The 17,587-nt window shown below is 37.8% G+C and overlaps 2 protein-coding genes across 2 annotated transcripts in view; one reads left to right on the top strand and one right to left on the bottom strand.

Moving 5' to 3' along the window:
• The first annotated feature begins 425 nt into the window (after positions 1-425).
• LOC138373276 (uncharacterized) lies at positions 426-6,938 on the top strand. The gene is made up of 15 exons (XM_069339335.1): positions 426-642; positions 887-1,009; positions 1,188-1,337; positions 1,498-1,695; positions 2,040-2,144; positions 2,300-2,529; positions 2,735-2,913; positions 3,273-3,366; positions 3,628-3,960; positions 4,175-4,292; positions 4,528-4,619; positions 5,463-5,670; positions 5,804-5,974; positions 6,255-6,439; positions 6,699-6,938. Exons 1-15 carry the CDS (start codon positions 444-446, stop codon positions 6,921-6,923), a joined length of 2,610 nt encoding a protein of 869 aa, XP_069195436.1. The 5' UTR covers positions 426-443; the 3' UTR covers positions 6,924-6,938.
• A 9,477-nt stretch (positions 6,939-16,415) lies between these two features.
• LOC138373090 (uncharacterized) overlaps positions 16,416-17,587 on the bottom strand; it is a 4,454-nt gene continuing 3,282 nt past the window's right edge. The window contains exon 4 of the mRNA XM_069339115.1: positions 16,416-17,029. Within this exon, the coding sequence (XP_069195216.1) occupies positions 16,680-17,029 (350 nt within the window). The 3' untranslated portion in view covers positions 16,416-16,679. The remainder of the gene's footprint in view (positions 17,030-17,587) is intronic.

Below are 17,587 nucleotides of genomic sequence, written 5' to 3'. Positions count from 1 at the left end.
AATCAATGAGCATTTTAATATATCATCAAAATTTTCATACATTTCTTTCACTTTGTTACACTTGTAAAAACTTATTCTTAGCTATATTTATATAAATGTTAATACCACTGTTAAATGAACATATTGATTTGTGTCCTTATTAGTTATAGCTTATTTATGTTGACCCAGCACCTTACTAAAGGGATTACCTTAACTTGTGTCACTATCTCTCTAGGGGGCTCCAGGTAGGCAGTATAGGTAATGCCACTAACATGCATATCATTATGGGAAAGTCCATAATTTAACACATAATTATAAGTAGGTAATTTGTAGCAAATTTTAAGATTATTAATAGGTACATTGTAGCATAATTTTGCATAAGCATAATTTTCTTGTTTTGTTCTTGTACTTTTCCTTCGAACACTATTATTTTCTCTTCAGAATTTCACCGGAGAATAGCAGTGATGACTAGAGAACATCTTGAACGTGAGTACCAGAAAGCACGTGCTGCAATGATACAAAGAAATGAGTACTTGAAGAGACTCTTAAACGTGGAGGAACCAAACTCAATAAAGGTGACAAACAAGAAACAGAAAAAAGATAACATACAGGATGTATCACACATTAATTCAAAACAAAGACCAGCTGCACCCCAATCTGATGGTAATCTTCTATTATTTTTTTAACAATATTTCTACAGCTGTTATTTGTGTACTTTCCAATAATATTTGTTGCCTATTTTTAAGTGTATGCTAGACAATTATGGAGATTAAATTACTATAACACTGAACAACTTGGTAGCATAAAGTTAGTTATAGTAATATCTTGAGATTTGTCTGAAAATATTAATACTTGTATACAATTTGCAATTATGTACCATGCTTAAATCTTCAAATGTGCCACCCAGACATTCTGCCTGCTATACTTTCACCACCACACATTCAAAATGCGGGCTATTCTACTAGTGGCAGAACGTACACTCAAAGTTATTTGGCAGCTGGTGAAGAAACTTTGGAATCATTTGATGTTGGTATGTCCCAACATCATTTGTTGGTATTTAAATGAGGGTTTATTTAATGGACACACGTCATAAATATTATGTACCAAAATTGTGCTTAATGCCTATGAAATTTTGTTTAACATATTATACTAATCATTCCTTTCACTTACAAATTTTTCTTACTAATTTTTAATCCCATATTTCAAAGTACTTGCTGCAGAACTTGAACAAATTAAAGATTCTCAGCCAAGTGTTTCTGACTGGCAAAAAAGAAGAAAAAATGCAGAGATTAATTGGGGAGAAAGCAGGGCAATGCTGTTCGATTGGACATTGTCTGAGTTGGGTGTTCCAGATAAAGGTAAATTAAATATTGCTGTGTTCATTAAGGTTATACTGTATAATAAGCATCATATGCAAATTAATGACACTCTATTAATACATTTAGACTTCAGATTGTTTAAAATGTTAGGTATACAGTATTTAAAATTAGTATAAATAATTACCCCTTTTTTCATCAGGTAAAATTTGTGTACAATGTACAAATTGTGAGGCAAGCATCAAATGTGAAGACTGTTTTGCATTTTTGTGTCACATTTGTGACCAAATGCAACATTTTCTCATGCCTTTCCACCACAGATTATATTGGAAAAATGGCTTTTATGAGCCATTAGACCCGACACAAACTGTGTGCCCTGAAGGAAATATCTTTCACTGGAGTAAGTATACGATACCTGTATAAAATCCGTACTTTGTTCCGAGATTACTTCTACTTCCCAATCCCAGTCTAGAGCTACGATTATCTTGGTATAACAAAATAAAATGAATAAATGTTTCATTTCAGTCATTACAACATTTGGAGAAGTCTTAAAGTTTAAACCTGACACTTGGTTTTATAGATTGATTTAATCGTCTGATTGTTTCTTTTCTGTGAATTTCTCAGTCATTATCTGGAGAATAATGTCAATATTTTGTACAATCAAGAAACAATGAAATATTCAGTCTGAAATTCTTTTCCATAAAACTCATTTTGTCAAACTGTCTTCCTTTTCTTTGTTACCAGAACCTGTTGTACCAGCCCAACCACCAAATTCTTGCCCCAACTGCACAGATTGCAAGTTTAAAATTTCAAGCTCCAGCAATCTCTGCATCTTCATCACTATAATGGGTAAATAAACTTTAAAATTTACCCTTTTATTTCCATTACCGGATATTCCTGAATCACAATACATTTTGAAATTTTTGTTGCTATAAATGTTAATTTTTACATCACTATTTTAGCAAGTCGCCACACCACTCAATGCACTGTATTTTAAACTACAGGAAGGTATGACCTCTATACTCCAATCTATACATGCCACTGTGGATATGAGCATCAACAACTAGGCAAGACCATGCACAAGTCTGGTTTCTATTCATCATTAGGAAAGAGCAGCACATTCTACAGCACCAGTCTGCTTGAATCATGGCACCATATCAAAAGAAATTGTCCCGGAACATCATTTCGGGCATTAGTCACTGCACTGGAATCCTTTGGTGCTTCTCGTGGGCGTGTATGTTTTGATACCGTTATTCTTAATATTTTCAGTTTTATATTTCAATACAAAAATTATCAAAATTTTGTAGTAATGTATATTCATTTATTAATAATTAGTTTTTAATTTTGTTCAAACACAAAATGGAATGTTTTTTTTGTTTATTTATCTTATGTCATAATATGCATTTTAAATGTCACCATCTAAAAAATTCTATTCCTAGATTGGACCCATTAATTATATAACTTCGAAGAGAGTGTTCTTCGAATGGCGATTCCAGCAATATGAGCTGAGAAAAATTAGAGGAGAAGCTGACAATGAGTGTCCTGCTTGTGATAAAACCCCTTTAGCAGTACATATTGATGGCAACAAGAAGCTGTATCGTTACAACAAAGTTGGGAGGTAATAAAATGTGCTTTACAGATACTTAATGTATAGTATTCTTTTGTTCTCTACACACACTATATTATAATGAATTATATTGTCTTCAAATTAATGTTCTTATAAATAAAGTATGCACATATAAATATACATTGTCATATGACATATTTTTTAACTGAGTATGTCTTTATAGTTTGCCTTTCAATTGCATCCATATCATCATTTTATTTATCTAACACCATGTAAATTTTTGTTTTATGTAAAATTTAGCAGTGCATCAGAATTCTTCATATAAAACATTTTTTGATACCCCATTACCCATTGTTTAATATTATAGTGGTTACAGACAATAAATAATTATTTCTGAATTATCATTGCAGAGGTATCAGAAACCCCTATTATTCTGATAGTATCTTCAGCAAAGATGAAGATGTTCAAGCTCATGTTGGCACTATTCAGAGCTTGAAAACTAAGGTGAGTTTTATTATATATTGAGAAACCTTCAATTTTACCTAATAACTGTTTGGCGACTATAACATATGGTGGCCATTTTTGTATTTTTTCATTATAGTTTATATATATTGAATAAGGAAATATAACCCATAGAAATTCTTATGTGCAACAACAATGCCTATCGCGCAAAATAATCTCTACCTTCTACCCGTCCTACATAATTATAATCATGCTCACCAACTGGGTATTTAGTTACTATAAATATTTTTGTTTAACAAACAGAGTAAGCACACGTGTGGAGTGTCTACATGGAAAGCTGCTCAAAATAAGCCTCTTTCATTCCAAAGTTTGGATGAAACAGGAATCAGCATGGCCTCCTGTCGACATGGTATTATCCTCCACACCTTGAATATGTATCAAGGAGAGCTGTACAGTTATGCCCACTATTTGCAAATTATGTATTTCAAATACGTAAAGTTTATTTGTCAAGACATAATTTGCAAATATTGGCCATGGGCCTTAACTGTGGCTCAGAAACAATCACATTTTCACATTGGTCAAGCAAAGCCATTTTTAGGAGTCCTACATGCAAAAGGACATGCTTGGTATTGTCAGGTAAATAAAAATATAACATTACATTTATGTATACTAATTAAATTTAATGTAATGTATACATTACATTAAATATAATAAGTACAGTTTGTGTAAAAAATTTAAGATTTCTGATTGTTTAAGATTAATGATATACGTATCATTTAATATAGTAGGAGGCTTTTAATTTTTGTACAATAATTTGAATTTTTTTTTACTGTATACTTTTATGTTAAAGGTATTGTATGGAGGGCGGTGGCAAGAAGGAAGTGGCATGACTTTAGGGGAAGAGGCAGAGCAAGTGTTTGCATACCTCTCACGATACAACTCTACAACTAAAAACATGCTGAAAGCTGGTATTTGTTTATATGGTTCATCTGATCAAGTTTTTTATTATTTTACCTGCCCTGTAATCAGTATAATGCGATTTGTATTCAGTATTCAATAAGTATCAACTCCCTCAAATAATCAATAAAAGAATGAAAACATATTGGTCAAACTTGAGTTGGTCGTGGTGAGTAAAGGTATGTTATGAAACTGTTATTAATCTATGCTCTTCAAGATGTTCATTGCTATAAATATTTTTCTCAGAAAGAACAGAAGAACTCACAGAGGGTGCAGTCTTTTGGAACCATCGAAAAATTGATGGACTGGCTCGTGCATTAGTTACTCGACTCAGAAAGGTACTAAAAATAATATATATTTATTTTATTTATTTGTATTTATTTTGAAACTTATTATAATGCATTTATATGTGAAAGGTATTATAATGCATTTATAGGTTAGTTATGTGTTCAGATCATGTACTACATATATTTTCCATTATAAATTAGCGACCATTTCCTTGAATTAACTGCTTGAACTTTTTCAATATATCAATAAGGTTAATTTGTATAAAGTATATAGTATTTAATTAACCTAAATGTATGATTCCGAGATATATCAAATGTGTTCACAGAGAAATCACAGTATCGTGATATATCACGGGAACTGTGATGAGGGTTTGAACCCCATGCACTGAGTGCTCTCAGATGCATGCTCTAGTTCACTACGCCACGACATGGTCAGATGAATTGCAACTTGGAGTACTACTGCACCCACAAGGATCCCAAGGCTTCCACTGAAGCCAAACCAGGTTTCACACAATTCCCCCATGAACTCGGTCTCTGTCATTCAGTAGTTCTGCCTTTGATGCCCCCATTTCAATGTCTTTCTCCATGTATTGATATATCACAATAATATGAATTCTATGTGTATTGAAAGGGCCATCAGAGGTAAAACTACTGGAGGACACAGACCAAGTACATGGGAAACTGCATGCACAACCGCCCATGGAATGGGTATGGGGGTGCATAATTAACAAAAATTGAATTGTGGGTTCATTAGTACCCTAGGTTGCAATTCTTTTGACCATGTTGTGGCGCATTCAACTACAGCAAGCATCTGGGAATGCCAAGCCCATAGGTTCGAACCACTCATCATGGTTAATGTGATTTGTTCATTAAATTTATTATATTTTCAAATAGGCCAGAGAGACGGAAATAACAGTTTCAAATGAGATCGACAAACTTGATGTTCAAAAGTCATTGATTCAAGAATGGCGATCTGACCTACAAATGATTTGTAAGGAGTTAGAGTTAAACACTGGAACAACCTCGAAGAACATAAAATATTCTATCGAGGCAGTTGCAGACTCTATCAGGCATCGCAAAAATCTGATTGCCACTGATGCAGGTAGGCTTACTATTTCTTTGTTAACTCTGAAGCAATTTCTATTTAGCTCTTGTCTATAATTTCTATGTAGGTAAATGATGAGGAAATTTTTTTAACAACTTTAAAACTTTCAGCCAAAAAACTTTATTTGCAGCATCCAGTAAAATGCGCTCTTCACTCCGGCACAGAAATGAGTGTGATAGGAAAAAGCTTCAAGGCTTCATAAAAATCTACAATAGTGAAAACTCTGAAATTCTCAGTGAAAAGGATGCAATAGAAGGTATCCTGCCATGGCACAATTTATTGCCTCATCATAGCCAAAATGGTATGTAACTACATCTCATTTTATCAGGGGTTACAATTCGGCCTTATCAAGATAACTAACATTTAGCATGCATAATGGATAAGCTTTACTTATTTTTGAAGTAAAATATCATCACTACTGTTTGTAAAATAGGTGCAGTATCATAATCCGTAGGTTTTTATCAGGTTGATACTGCACAATAAACTATGTATAGTATGTATAATGCAAGTACCTAAACTGTAATTACATTAAATTGAGTTGTAGTTTACTTGCAGTAAATATAATTTTCCTCTTTTATTAGTGTCCCTTGCTCAAAAAAAGAAGGCAGTAGAAGATGTGGAGCTTCAGAAGAGATCCAGAGAAGAGCAACAACACACTGTTCAAGAAATGCTGCATTATCTCGCATATTACAAGAATAAGAGAGAGATTTTAACCGAACATACTGAAGAGTTGTTATGTGGAATTTTTCCTTCATATCTAAGCAAGGTAAGCTAACAGCCTAAATGTGTGTTGCAATTCAGTTCTTCATAAACATTTATCCAGCAGAATTTTATACTTGAGTAAAGTCTTGCTATTTACAACTTTGACAGGTAGACAATTCCATGGTTTTCATATACTGTACTGGTGTGTTTTACATATATTTGAACTTTTACCGAAAACTTTATTTATTTATTCTAATTTCTTTAGTATTTTCAGGGAAATTTGTAAATGTCTTAAACCCCATTAAATAGTCTATATATTACAGGATCCTAACAAGTACACTATTGAAGAGAAGCACCTATCAACCAAAAATAAGAGTGGAATCTTGGCTCTTTTGAAGCAAGGGCAAAAGTTGTGTTCTGACAAGCTGAGTGATGCAAAGCGTTTATTTGGATACCAGGAAGAGGATGTTGATGTTTCCGAGCCCTACCTGGAGCTTTGTGACAGTGAAGATGATGATGATGAAGATGAAGAATTACTACTAAACTGATGATACAAAAGTTAAGTATAATAAATTTTACCTGATTTCTCTTGCTAATTTCTCTTACTTAATTTCTCTAATTTCTAATTATCCTAGCCCTAAGATTACTACTGGCCTCCATTGCCTTGCCTGCACTTTGTTTCCCCCTTAACCATATCACTCATTCTTACAGGTGTGAGACAGAGAGGTACAAGATCATCCAAGAGGAACAACACCTGAAGCACCCAACATTTGGGTGTTTTAATTAATAAAAACGCCCTTCATGGCTTCACTCATCCTGGCTGGTTTAATTAAAAAAACCTAACCTAAACCTAATATATATACCTCTAGAGTCAAGGGAGTTAAGTTTTAGGCTGCACAATGAAACTGCTATTGACAATTTTATAACTGCTGCTGATAATGTCTGTCCTGTGACTTTTTTGTAAGCATAACCAAAAGGCTTAACAATCCCTTGCTTACAAAGGGAATACTTAAACCCATTAATAAAAAACATGACCTTGAGAAGAAGTATAGGTTAGGAATTGTCTCCAAAGAATTCTCATGCTCTTCAACAGGTCACTTGAACTCCAAACCTTTCCAGTTATCCTAAAAAAAGCGAGTTACCCCTGTACACAAATGTGGTGATCTCACAGATGTTAACAATTACAGACCTATATCAATCCTGCCTAACTTGTCAACATTTTTTGAAAAGCTACTTGAACTTGAACTCCAAACCTTTCCAGTTATCCTAAAAAAGCGAGTTACCCCTGTACACAAATGTGGTGATCTCACAGATGTTAACAACTACAGACCTATATCAATCCTGCCTAACTTGTCAACATTTTTTGAAAAACTTATCTGCAAGCAGTTTTACTCTTATCTAGCCAAACACCATATACTTAGTACTAGGCTGTACAAGAATATAACAACTCTTGTATATATCTCAAAAAAAAAAAAAAAAAAAAAAAAAAGCACAAGACGAAGCTTGAAAAAGTTTAGTGGTATGCCAATAGGCTAGTCCCAGGACTAAGAGGCATGAGTTACGAGGACAGGCTGCGAGAAATGCAATTGATAGGGTACATAAAGATAAACTGTTTAACACGGGTGGTAGGCGAACAAGGGGACACAGGTGGAAACTTAGTACCCAAATGAACCACTAGGATGTTAGAAAGAACTTTTTCAGTGTCAGAGTAGCAATAGATGGAATGCATTAGGCAGTGATGTGGTGGAGGCTGACTCCATACACAGTTTCAAATGCAGATATGATAGAGCCCAGTAGGCTCAGGAATCTGTACATCAGTTGATTGCCAGTTGAGAGGTGGGACCAAAGAGCCAGAGCTCAACCCCCCGCAACCACAACTAGGTGAGTATACACACACACACACACACGTACACACACACACACACACACAGACACAAACATACACACACTAATGCCTCTATTCACCTTGCAGTAAATAGGAACCTGAAAGTCAGGAAGCTGCTAAAGGCTGCATCTTGGGGATGTGTGAGTGTGTTAGATAAAAATATATGTTGTTTAGATATGATGGAGGAAAAGAGGCCGAGAGTCGGTACATTAGACAACCGACGCTTAGAAAGGCGGGGTCCAAGAGCTAACAGCTAAATCTTGGAAATAATAAATTAAAATATTTAATACACCCACATACATGTTTCACATTATTTTGGCTGAGGGCACACTGAGGGCTGATGGCCCCGTCGACGGGGCAGGAAGTCGGTGGTTGATCAAAGGCCTCCCACATCCTCCACATACCTGAGGATTATTCCGGCTTAATTTTAAACGGAAGTAATGTCTTGGCATTTACGGCTTCAGCGGGTGGGTGGGTCCGTGGGTTTATTACACTGTGAGTGAAAACAATCGCCTATTCTCTATTTTATATTGCGGCTTGTAGAGCTAGAAGCTGTTGCCTCTTGTGTGCGTTGCACAAGGGGATTAATATCTGGATTAATAGCTTTCAATATTTCCAGTATGTTTAAGGTAACGCTTAAATACCGAAGATACTGCTATTGGACACCGCTTAATTGACAATGTCTCAACAACGCAGGCTAAAGATGTGCGTGGCTCCTGCTATTGCAATGATGCTCATTTGTTTTTCAATGATGGGCCTTAGTTGCCCCCTCTCTAACTTACCGTTCTAAATACCCCTTCTCCATCTTCCGCAAACATTTCCCCTCATACATCTCCCCCCTTTCCTCCTGTCCCCCTTGTCCATCTTTGTCCCCCTGTCCATCTTTGTCCCCTGTCCCTCACTTTGTCCCCTTGCCCACATTTTCTGTCCTCTGTCCCAGATCCCTTTCCCCCTCTCTGTCCCCCTGTCCCCCCTTTCCATCTCTCTGTCCCCCTGTCCCTCTCTATCCCATTGTCCCTGTCTCTGTCCCCCCTGTCTCTCTCTGTCCCCCTGTTCTTCTCTGTCCTCCTGTTCCTCTCTCTGTCCCCCTGTCACTCTCTGTCCCCCTGTTCCTCTATGTCCCCCCTGTCCATCTCTCTGTCCCCTGTACCTCTCTGTCCCCCTGCCCACTCTTTCTGTCCGCTGTCCATCATCTGTCCCCCTCCCTTTCCTCCAGTCCCCCTATCCATCTCTGTCCCCTTGTCCCTGTCTCTCCTCTGTCCCCTCTCTCTTGGTCTCCTGCCCCCCTCTCCTCCCTCTGTCCCCCGGTCCCCCTCTCTGACCCTGTCCCTCTGTCTCTGTCTCTGTCCATGTCCCCCTCTCTGTCCCTGTCTCCCTCCCTGTCCCACTGCTCCCCCTCTGTTCCCCCGTCCCTCCTCTGGCCCTGTCCGTCTGTCCCTGTCCCTCTGTCTCTGCCTCTCCTCGTTTCTGACATTCTCTGTGTAGCTGAGTACCCAAATGAGCCACAGAGAGATTATAGAAAGAACTTTTCAGTGTCAGAGTAGTTAATAAATGGAATGCTTTAGGCAGTAATGTGGTGGAGGCTGATTCCATACACAGTTTCAAGTGTATGGAAAGTGTATGTATTCAAGTGGCGGGACCAAAGAGCCAAAGTTCAACCCTTGCAACCACAACTAGGTTAGTACATACATACATACATAAGATATAAAACAGTGGAGGATTCCCAGGTAGAACAATCAACCACAATGCCCATTACCCCTTTACCCTGATGTCCTTAACTACACAACTATACAAGAGTCATTAACACGTGTAATGGCTGATCCCCCATCACGATAGCATAAAGACCAATTGCTTGACCCGCAGTCTGTCTTGCTCCTCAAATAATTTTCGGGTTAACATGAAAACGTCTCTCGAGTTTATCTTTCTAATGTTGTTTTCCCATCTTTCATTTTATCAGCTTAGTTCCTTTATTATGCCCCAATTACTCATCCCTTGAGCGGTAGTTAAACTGAACCCAAATTTAAAAAAAGTTCCTTGCTAAGCAAGCTACAGTCTTGATAAGTCAGATATATTGTTTGTTAACACATTTCTCAACAATGAACAGTCAGTTTTATCAAGCTAACATATCCTAACACAACGAGTGAGAGTATTAACTGGTATAATTATTTTATTAGACCAGTATATATTATTAGATTATACTGGTATAATTATATATATATATATATATATATATATATATATATATATATATATATATATATATATATATATATATATGTATATATATACATATACATACATAGAAGGAAATTTCCTGTTTCATTTTTCCTCCGTGGTCTGACATTGTCATATATATATATATATATATATATATATATATATATATATATATATATATATATATATATATATATATATATATATATATATATATATATATATATATATATATATATGTATGTATGAGTGTGTGTGTACATGTGTATACAACATTAATAATTTTGTAACTAGCGTCAAACATTGTTATTTGCTTAGCTAAACGAACTAGAGGGTTCCGGTCCTGAACCGATTATGTGCCTCTGTAATCCTTTACACCACGGCCCACGGGATGGGTATGGGGTGCATAATAAAGAAAGCAATAGAAGAAATTGAAATTGCATAATACGGTTATTGACATTCAATAATAGTAAGATAAAGCAATGAGGACCAAATGGGAGACCAGTGATCAGTGTCTTGTATCCCCTGCAATACCTCAAATCCTACGTACCTCACTGACAGGCTCCAGTATGTTTCTGTGAATAATTCAATTTCTCCCACCCTACCCATCAACATTGGTGTTCCTCAGGGCAGCATACTTGGCATACTTGGGTATCCTTTGGAGGTGCTTATCCAGTTCTCACTTGAACACTGTGAGGGGATTGCCAGTTATGCCATGCAGTTATGCAATGTATGAATCTATCTATAAGTCCACCAATCTTTGTAAAAATTTCTTGTATGGATGTACCTTACCTAAATAAACATTTATTTATTTATTATTTATATTTAGGATTCATCAACTGCCAAAGATATTCACATGTCAGTATAATTCTGGAGAGAGAGAGGTTTGGGAAAAGCCGTTATACCAACTAGTCAGCAATAAGGGTGATATTTGTGGGGCACAGGCACACTCGGCCTGGCCCATTAACCCCCAACTGACACTATAACTACTAGCTACTAGGTACATGAACATAATTACATAATTTACGTACATAATTTAAGGTACATAATTACTAGGTACATGAGGACTGGCCATTGTACTATATAGACCTGAAAAAGTGTAACTTAGCGACAACAAGAAAATATTGAATCACAAGACCAACGACGACCATTCCCTTACCCTGCCATAAACACTGAAATTTGACACCCTACCTCTGGAGCCACCCTGACCACAGGTCCACCAACTACATTTCCCTCCCTCCAACTCCCTCCCTCCAACTAGTACACCCAGAAACAAGATATACTAGGTGAATACACACATACAAGGTATACTAGGTGAGTACTAGTTGAGTACTTACACACAAGATATTCTAGGTGAGACTAGGTGAGTATACACACACACGCAACATATACTAAGTTAGTACACCCAGAAACAAGATATACTAGGTGAATACACACATACAAGGTATACTAGGTGAGTACTAGTTGAGTACTTACACACAAGATATTCTAGGTGAGACTAGGTGAGTATACACACACACGCAACATATACTAAGTTAGTACACCCAGAAACAAGATATACTAGGTGAATACACACATACAAGGTATACTAGGTGAGTACTAGTTGAGTACTTACACACAAGATATTCTAGGTGAGACTAGGTGAGTATACACACACACGCAACATATACTAAGTTAGTACACCCAGAAACAAGATATACTAGGTGAATACACACATACAAGGTATACTAGGTGAGTACTAGTTGAGTACTTACACACAAGATATTCTAGGTGAGACTAGGTGAGTATACACACACACGCAACATATACTAAGTTAGTACACCCAGAAACAAGATATACTAGGTGAATACACACATACAAGGTATACTAGGTGAGTACTAGTTGAGTACTTACACACAAGATATTCTAGGTGAGACTAGGTGAGTATACACACACACGCAACATATACTAAGTTAGTACACCCAGAAACAAGATATACTAGGTGAATACACACATACAAGGTATACTAGGTGAGTACTAGTTGAGTACTTACACACAAGATATTCTAGGTGAGACTAGGTGAGTATACACACACACGCAACATATACTAAGTTAGTACACCCAGAAACAAGATATACTAGGTGAATACACACATACAAGGTATACTAGGTGAGTACTAGTTGAGTACTTACACACAAGATATTCTAGGTGAGACTAGGTGAGTATACACACACACGCAACATATACTAAGTTAGTACACCCAGAAACAAGATATACTAGGTGAATACACACATACAAGGTATACTAGGTGAGTACTAGTTGAGTACTTACACACAAGATATTCTAGGTGAGACTAGGTGAGTATACACACACACGCAACATATACTAAGTTAGTACACCCAGAAACAAGATATACTAGGTGAATACACACATACAAGGTATACTAGGTGAGTACTAGTTGAGTACTTACACACAAGATATTCTAGGTGAGACTAGGTGAGTATACACACACACGCAACATATACTAAGTTAGTACACCCAGAAACAAGATATACTAGGTGAATACACACATACAAGGTATACTAGGTGAGTACTAGTTGAGTACTTACACACAAGATATTCTAGGTGAGACTAGGTGAGTATACACACACACGCAACATATACTAAGTTAGTACACCCAGAAACAAGATATACTAGGTGAATACCCTAACACCAACCTCCTACAGTACACAACACCAACCTCCCACAGTACACCTCCCACAGGTAACCCCAACACCAACCTCCCACAGTACACAACACCAACCTCCCACAGTACACCTCCCACAGGTAACCCCAGCACCAACCTCCCACAGTACACCTCCTACAGGTAACCCCAACACCAACCTCACACAGTACACCTCCCACAGTAACCCCAGCACCAACCTCCCACAGTACACAACACCAACCTCCCACAGTACACCTCCCACAGGTAACCCCAGCACCAACCTCCCACAGTACACCTCCTACAGGTAACCCCAACACCAACCTCACACAGTACACCTCCCACAGTAACCCCAGCACCAACCTCCCACAGTAACCCCAACACCAACCTCCCACAGTACACAACACCAACCTCCCACAGTACACATCCCACAGGTAACCCCAGCACCAACCTCCCACAGTACACCTCCCACAGGTAACCCCAACACCAACCTCCCACAGTAACCCCAACACCAACCTCCCACAGTACACAACACCAACCTCCCACAGTACACATCCCACAGGTAACCCCAGCACCAACCTCCCACAGTACACCTCCCACAGGTAACCCCAACACCAACCTCACACAGTACACCTCCCACAGTAACCCCAGCACCAACCTCCCACAGTACACCTCCTACAGGTAACCCCAACACCAACCTCACACAGTACACCTCCCACAGTAACCCCAGCACCAACCTCCCACAGTAACCCCAACACCAACCTCCCACAGTACACAACACCAACCTCCCACAGTACACATCCCACAGGTAACCCCAGCACCAACCTCCCACAGTACACCTCCCACAGGTAACCCCAACACCAACCTCCCACAGTAACCCCAACACCAACCTCCCACAGTACACAACACCAACCTCCCACAGTACACATCCCACAGGTAACCCCAGCACCAACCTCCCACAGTACACCTCCCACAGGTAACCCCAACACCAACCTCACACAGTACACCTCCCACAGTAACCCCAGCACCAACCTCCCACAGTACACCTCCTACAGGTAACCCCAACACCAACCTCACACAGTACACCTCCCACAGTAACCCCAGCACCAACCTCCCACAGTAACCCCAACACCAACCTCCCACAGTACACAACACCAACCTCCCACAGTACACATCCCACAGGTAACCCCAGCACCAACCTCCCACAGTACACCTCCCACAGGTAACCCCAACACCAACCTCCCACAGTAACCCCAACACCAACCTCCCACAGTACACAACACCAACCTCCCACAGTACACATCCCACAGGTAACCCCAGCACCAACCTCCCACAGTACACCTCCCACAGGTAACCCCAACACCAACCTCCCACAGTACACAACACCAACCTCCCACAGTACACCTCCTACATCTTCTACATCTTATTTGGAAGCAAATCTACAAATGCAATTCAGCTTCAGATGACAATGTAAACATTAGCAATAACAATGATGGAAAGTTTCTTGGTCTATTCTTAGACAAGAGACTCAACTTCAGTACCCACATACAATACATAACTAAGAAAGTCTCTAAAACAGTTGGTATACTCTCCAAAATCAGATATTATGTACCTAACCCTGCTCTCATCTCTCTATATTATACACTAATCTATCCCTATCTCAACTATGGTATCTGTGCATGGGGTTCAACCACTGCAAACCACCTCAAGTCCATCATCACCCAGCAAAAATCTGCTATCAGAATAATATCAAATTCTGCTTTCAGACAACACACAGCCCCCTTGTTTAACTCCCTAAACATGCTAAACATAATCTCACTCCATAAATTCTCTTGTGTCAACTACATTTACAAAACCCTGTTCTTAAATGCAAATCCTGCTCTGAAACTCTTCCTGGACAGATGTAATAGGACCCATTATCACCACACCAGAAATAAATATCTCTTTGATATCCCCAGAGTTAAACTTGTATAAATAAATAAATAAATAAATAAATATGTTTATTCAGGTAAGGTACATACATACAAGTAATGTTACATTAATGGATCGATATATAGATAGAGCTAGTACATACAATGCCTAAAGCCACTATTACGCAACGCGTTTCGGGCAGGAAAAACATTAATATCTAGAACTTAATACTAATTGAGCATAAAGAATAAAATGTGTTGAGAACAAATACAAATAAAGATAAAAAAAAGAGGGAACATGACTGAAAAAGCAGCACAAATACAATAGGTTGACAAACAGTGTTGATTAAAAAAAAAAAAAAAATAACAGACATGGGTTGACAATAGAGGGGTAAGGTAGGTTAGTGAATTTATTAGGTAGTGTTTAGTTTTTATCTTAAACTGGTTGAGAGAGGTACAGTCTTTAACATGGTTGGGAAGATCATTCCACATTCTGGGTCCCTTGATTTGTAGAGCATTTCTAGTTTGATTAAGTCGTATTCTTGGAATATCAAAACTGTATTTTTTTCTGGTGTGGTGCTCATGGGTTCTGTTACAACCTTCAATGAAGCTTTTGAGCTTATATGTATGTATTTGTAATGTATGTATGTAAACAATGTATATATTATCATTTATCAATTCTGATAGAAATTACCTACTTAAAATTATCTGTTAGATTAAGGACCTGCCTGAAACGCTGCGCAGTACTAGTGGCTTTACAAGATTGTAAATACTGTACTATTCAATGTATTCTCACAACCCCAATGTACCTACTTGTATATATATAAATAAAATAAAATAAAATATTGTGATGGGTCAGTAGCTAGGGATGGGAAGGCAGGATGCAGTATGCCAAACTGAATTCGTGCGCCCCTTGAGGGACTTGAAGTAGAGGGATAGGGATCACAGGATAAGTATGGGTTGCACAAACTACTGGTAACAGGATGAGTATGGGTTGCACAATTAATTACTACAAAGTGGTTGAGTATGGGGTGCACGTAAATGAAGACTCCCAAGAAGCAAATCAGAGATCAGCCCAAGCTTCATCTTGAGGCAAAGCTCAATGCCTTAAGCCATATTGATGCTCTGTCCACAGAGCATTCTCTCTCTCAAATCATAATAGTACACTAATGGTTCCCTACACCACCCCTCAGGTGCAGCTGCAGCAGGCTTGGGTGACATGATGACTATGGGGTGCACAATAAACTAACACTCACAGAATGAGTATGGGCTGCACAATAAGCTACCTCTCACAAGATTAGTAATAAAGAAACATTAATTTTTTGGGTAGGGTGACTGAAACTCATCCTGGGGTAAAAATGTTTATTTAAATTTATTATAGTTAAATGAATTTAGTAAATTATTCCATATATTGTATTATAAGTGAATTGACACTAAACTATAAATGATACTAATAAGGTTTTAAAAATGAAAAACAGTAAAAATCCTTCATGTAAGATATGGAAGTTGAAAAGTAAATTAACTGTAAACTAAATTATAAACTGTAGACATAATATAAAGTATTATAAGTAAAATACCTATAAACTACCAAATAATGTGTAAGGAACCATTTCTATTGTTTGTCCTTTTTTACCTGTTTCCTCAGGTATTTTAAAATTCCCATTCCGTTGTTACTACACTGTTTTCCTGGTGTAGTTCCCTGTGGTTCAAATTTTACTACTTGTACTTCTTGCTGTTTCTGAAGGATTGCTAATGGTAGCCCTTGTTGCACCGGCGGAACTTTTTGTAAATGTTCCACCTGCGGAACTTTTTGTAATTGTTGAATTTCTTGCACCTGCGGTACTTTTTGGACTTTATGCACCTGCTGCACTTGTAGCTCGTCAGGATTTTTTTCCAGGGCATTATCGCTATCACCTTCTGATCCTAATGTAAGTTTATCTGCATCAAGCTTCCTTGTGCGTGCTGGAAAAAAAAATAAAAATAAAAAATAAAAAATTTTGAAATGGAAGATCCTGTGTAACAAATTTAATCAGTTACTATGATCGAGCCGCAGAAATTTTACAGGAAAGATATGGTTGGGTTGACTGCATCTATCTGGACCTAAAAGAGGCATTCAATAGAATTCCACATAAGAGTTTGTTCTGGAAACTGGAACATATTGGAGGGGTGACAGGTAAGCTTCTAACATGGATTAAAAAATTTCAAACTGATAGAAAAATGAGGGCAGTAATCAGAGGCAATGTATTGGACTGGAGAAATGTCACGAGTGGAGTACCACAGGGTTTAGTTCTGGCATTCATGGATAAATAATAAATAAATTGTTCATGATTTTTTTAGACAAAAGCTAGAATATGCAGCAGTTGTATGGTGCCCATATCTTAAGAAGTACATGTACAAACTTGAAATGATACAAAGACGTCATGGGTGTCATAGGGGCACCAGCACACTGGTTTGCTAAAGGGCCCTTAATGCTGTCGAGACCTTATGGGCCCTTGGACCCATTACGTTAAGACATAGTGC

The sequence above is a fragment of the Procambarus clarkii genome, chromosome 41 (genome assembly GCF_040958095.1).
Source record: "Procambarus clarkii isolate CNS0578487 chromosome 41, FALCON_Pclarkii_2.0, whole genome shotgun sequence".
In the NCBI taxonomy this organism is placed as follows: Eukaryota; Metazoa; Arthropoda; class Malacostraca; order Decapoda; family Cambaridae; genus Procambarus; species Procambarus clarkii.
The sequence above is the reverse complement of the archived record's forward strand: the minus strand, read 5'-3'. Positions and strand labels throughout refer to the sequence as shown.

Coding starts and splice junctions, on each gene's coding strand:
- LOC138373276 (XM_069339335.1), top strand. CDS start 444: ATGACTAGAGAACATCTTGAACGTGAGTACCAGAAAGCACGTGCTGCA. Junction 1,010..1,187: donor TTTGGAATCATTTGATGTTG/GTATGTCCCAAC, acceptor CATATTTCAAAG/TACTTGCTGCAGAACTTGAA. Junction 4,620..5,462: donor TAGTTACTCGACTCAGAAAG/GTACTAAAAATA, acceptor ATTTTCAAATAG/GCCAGAGAGACGGAAATAAC.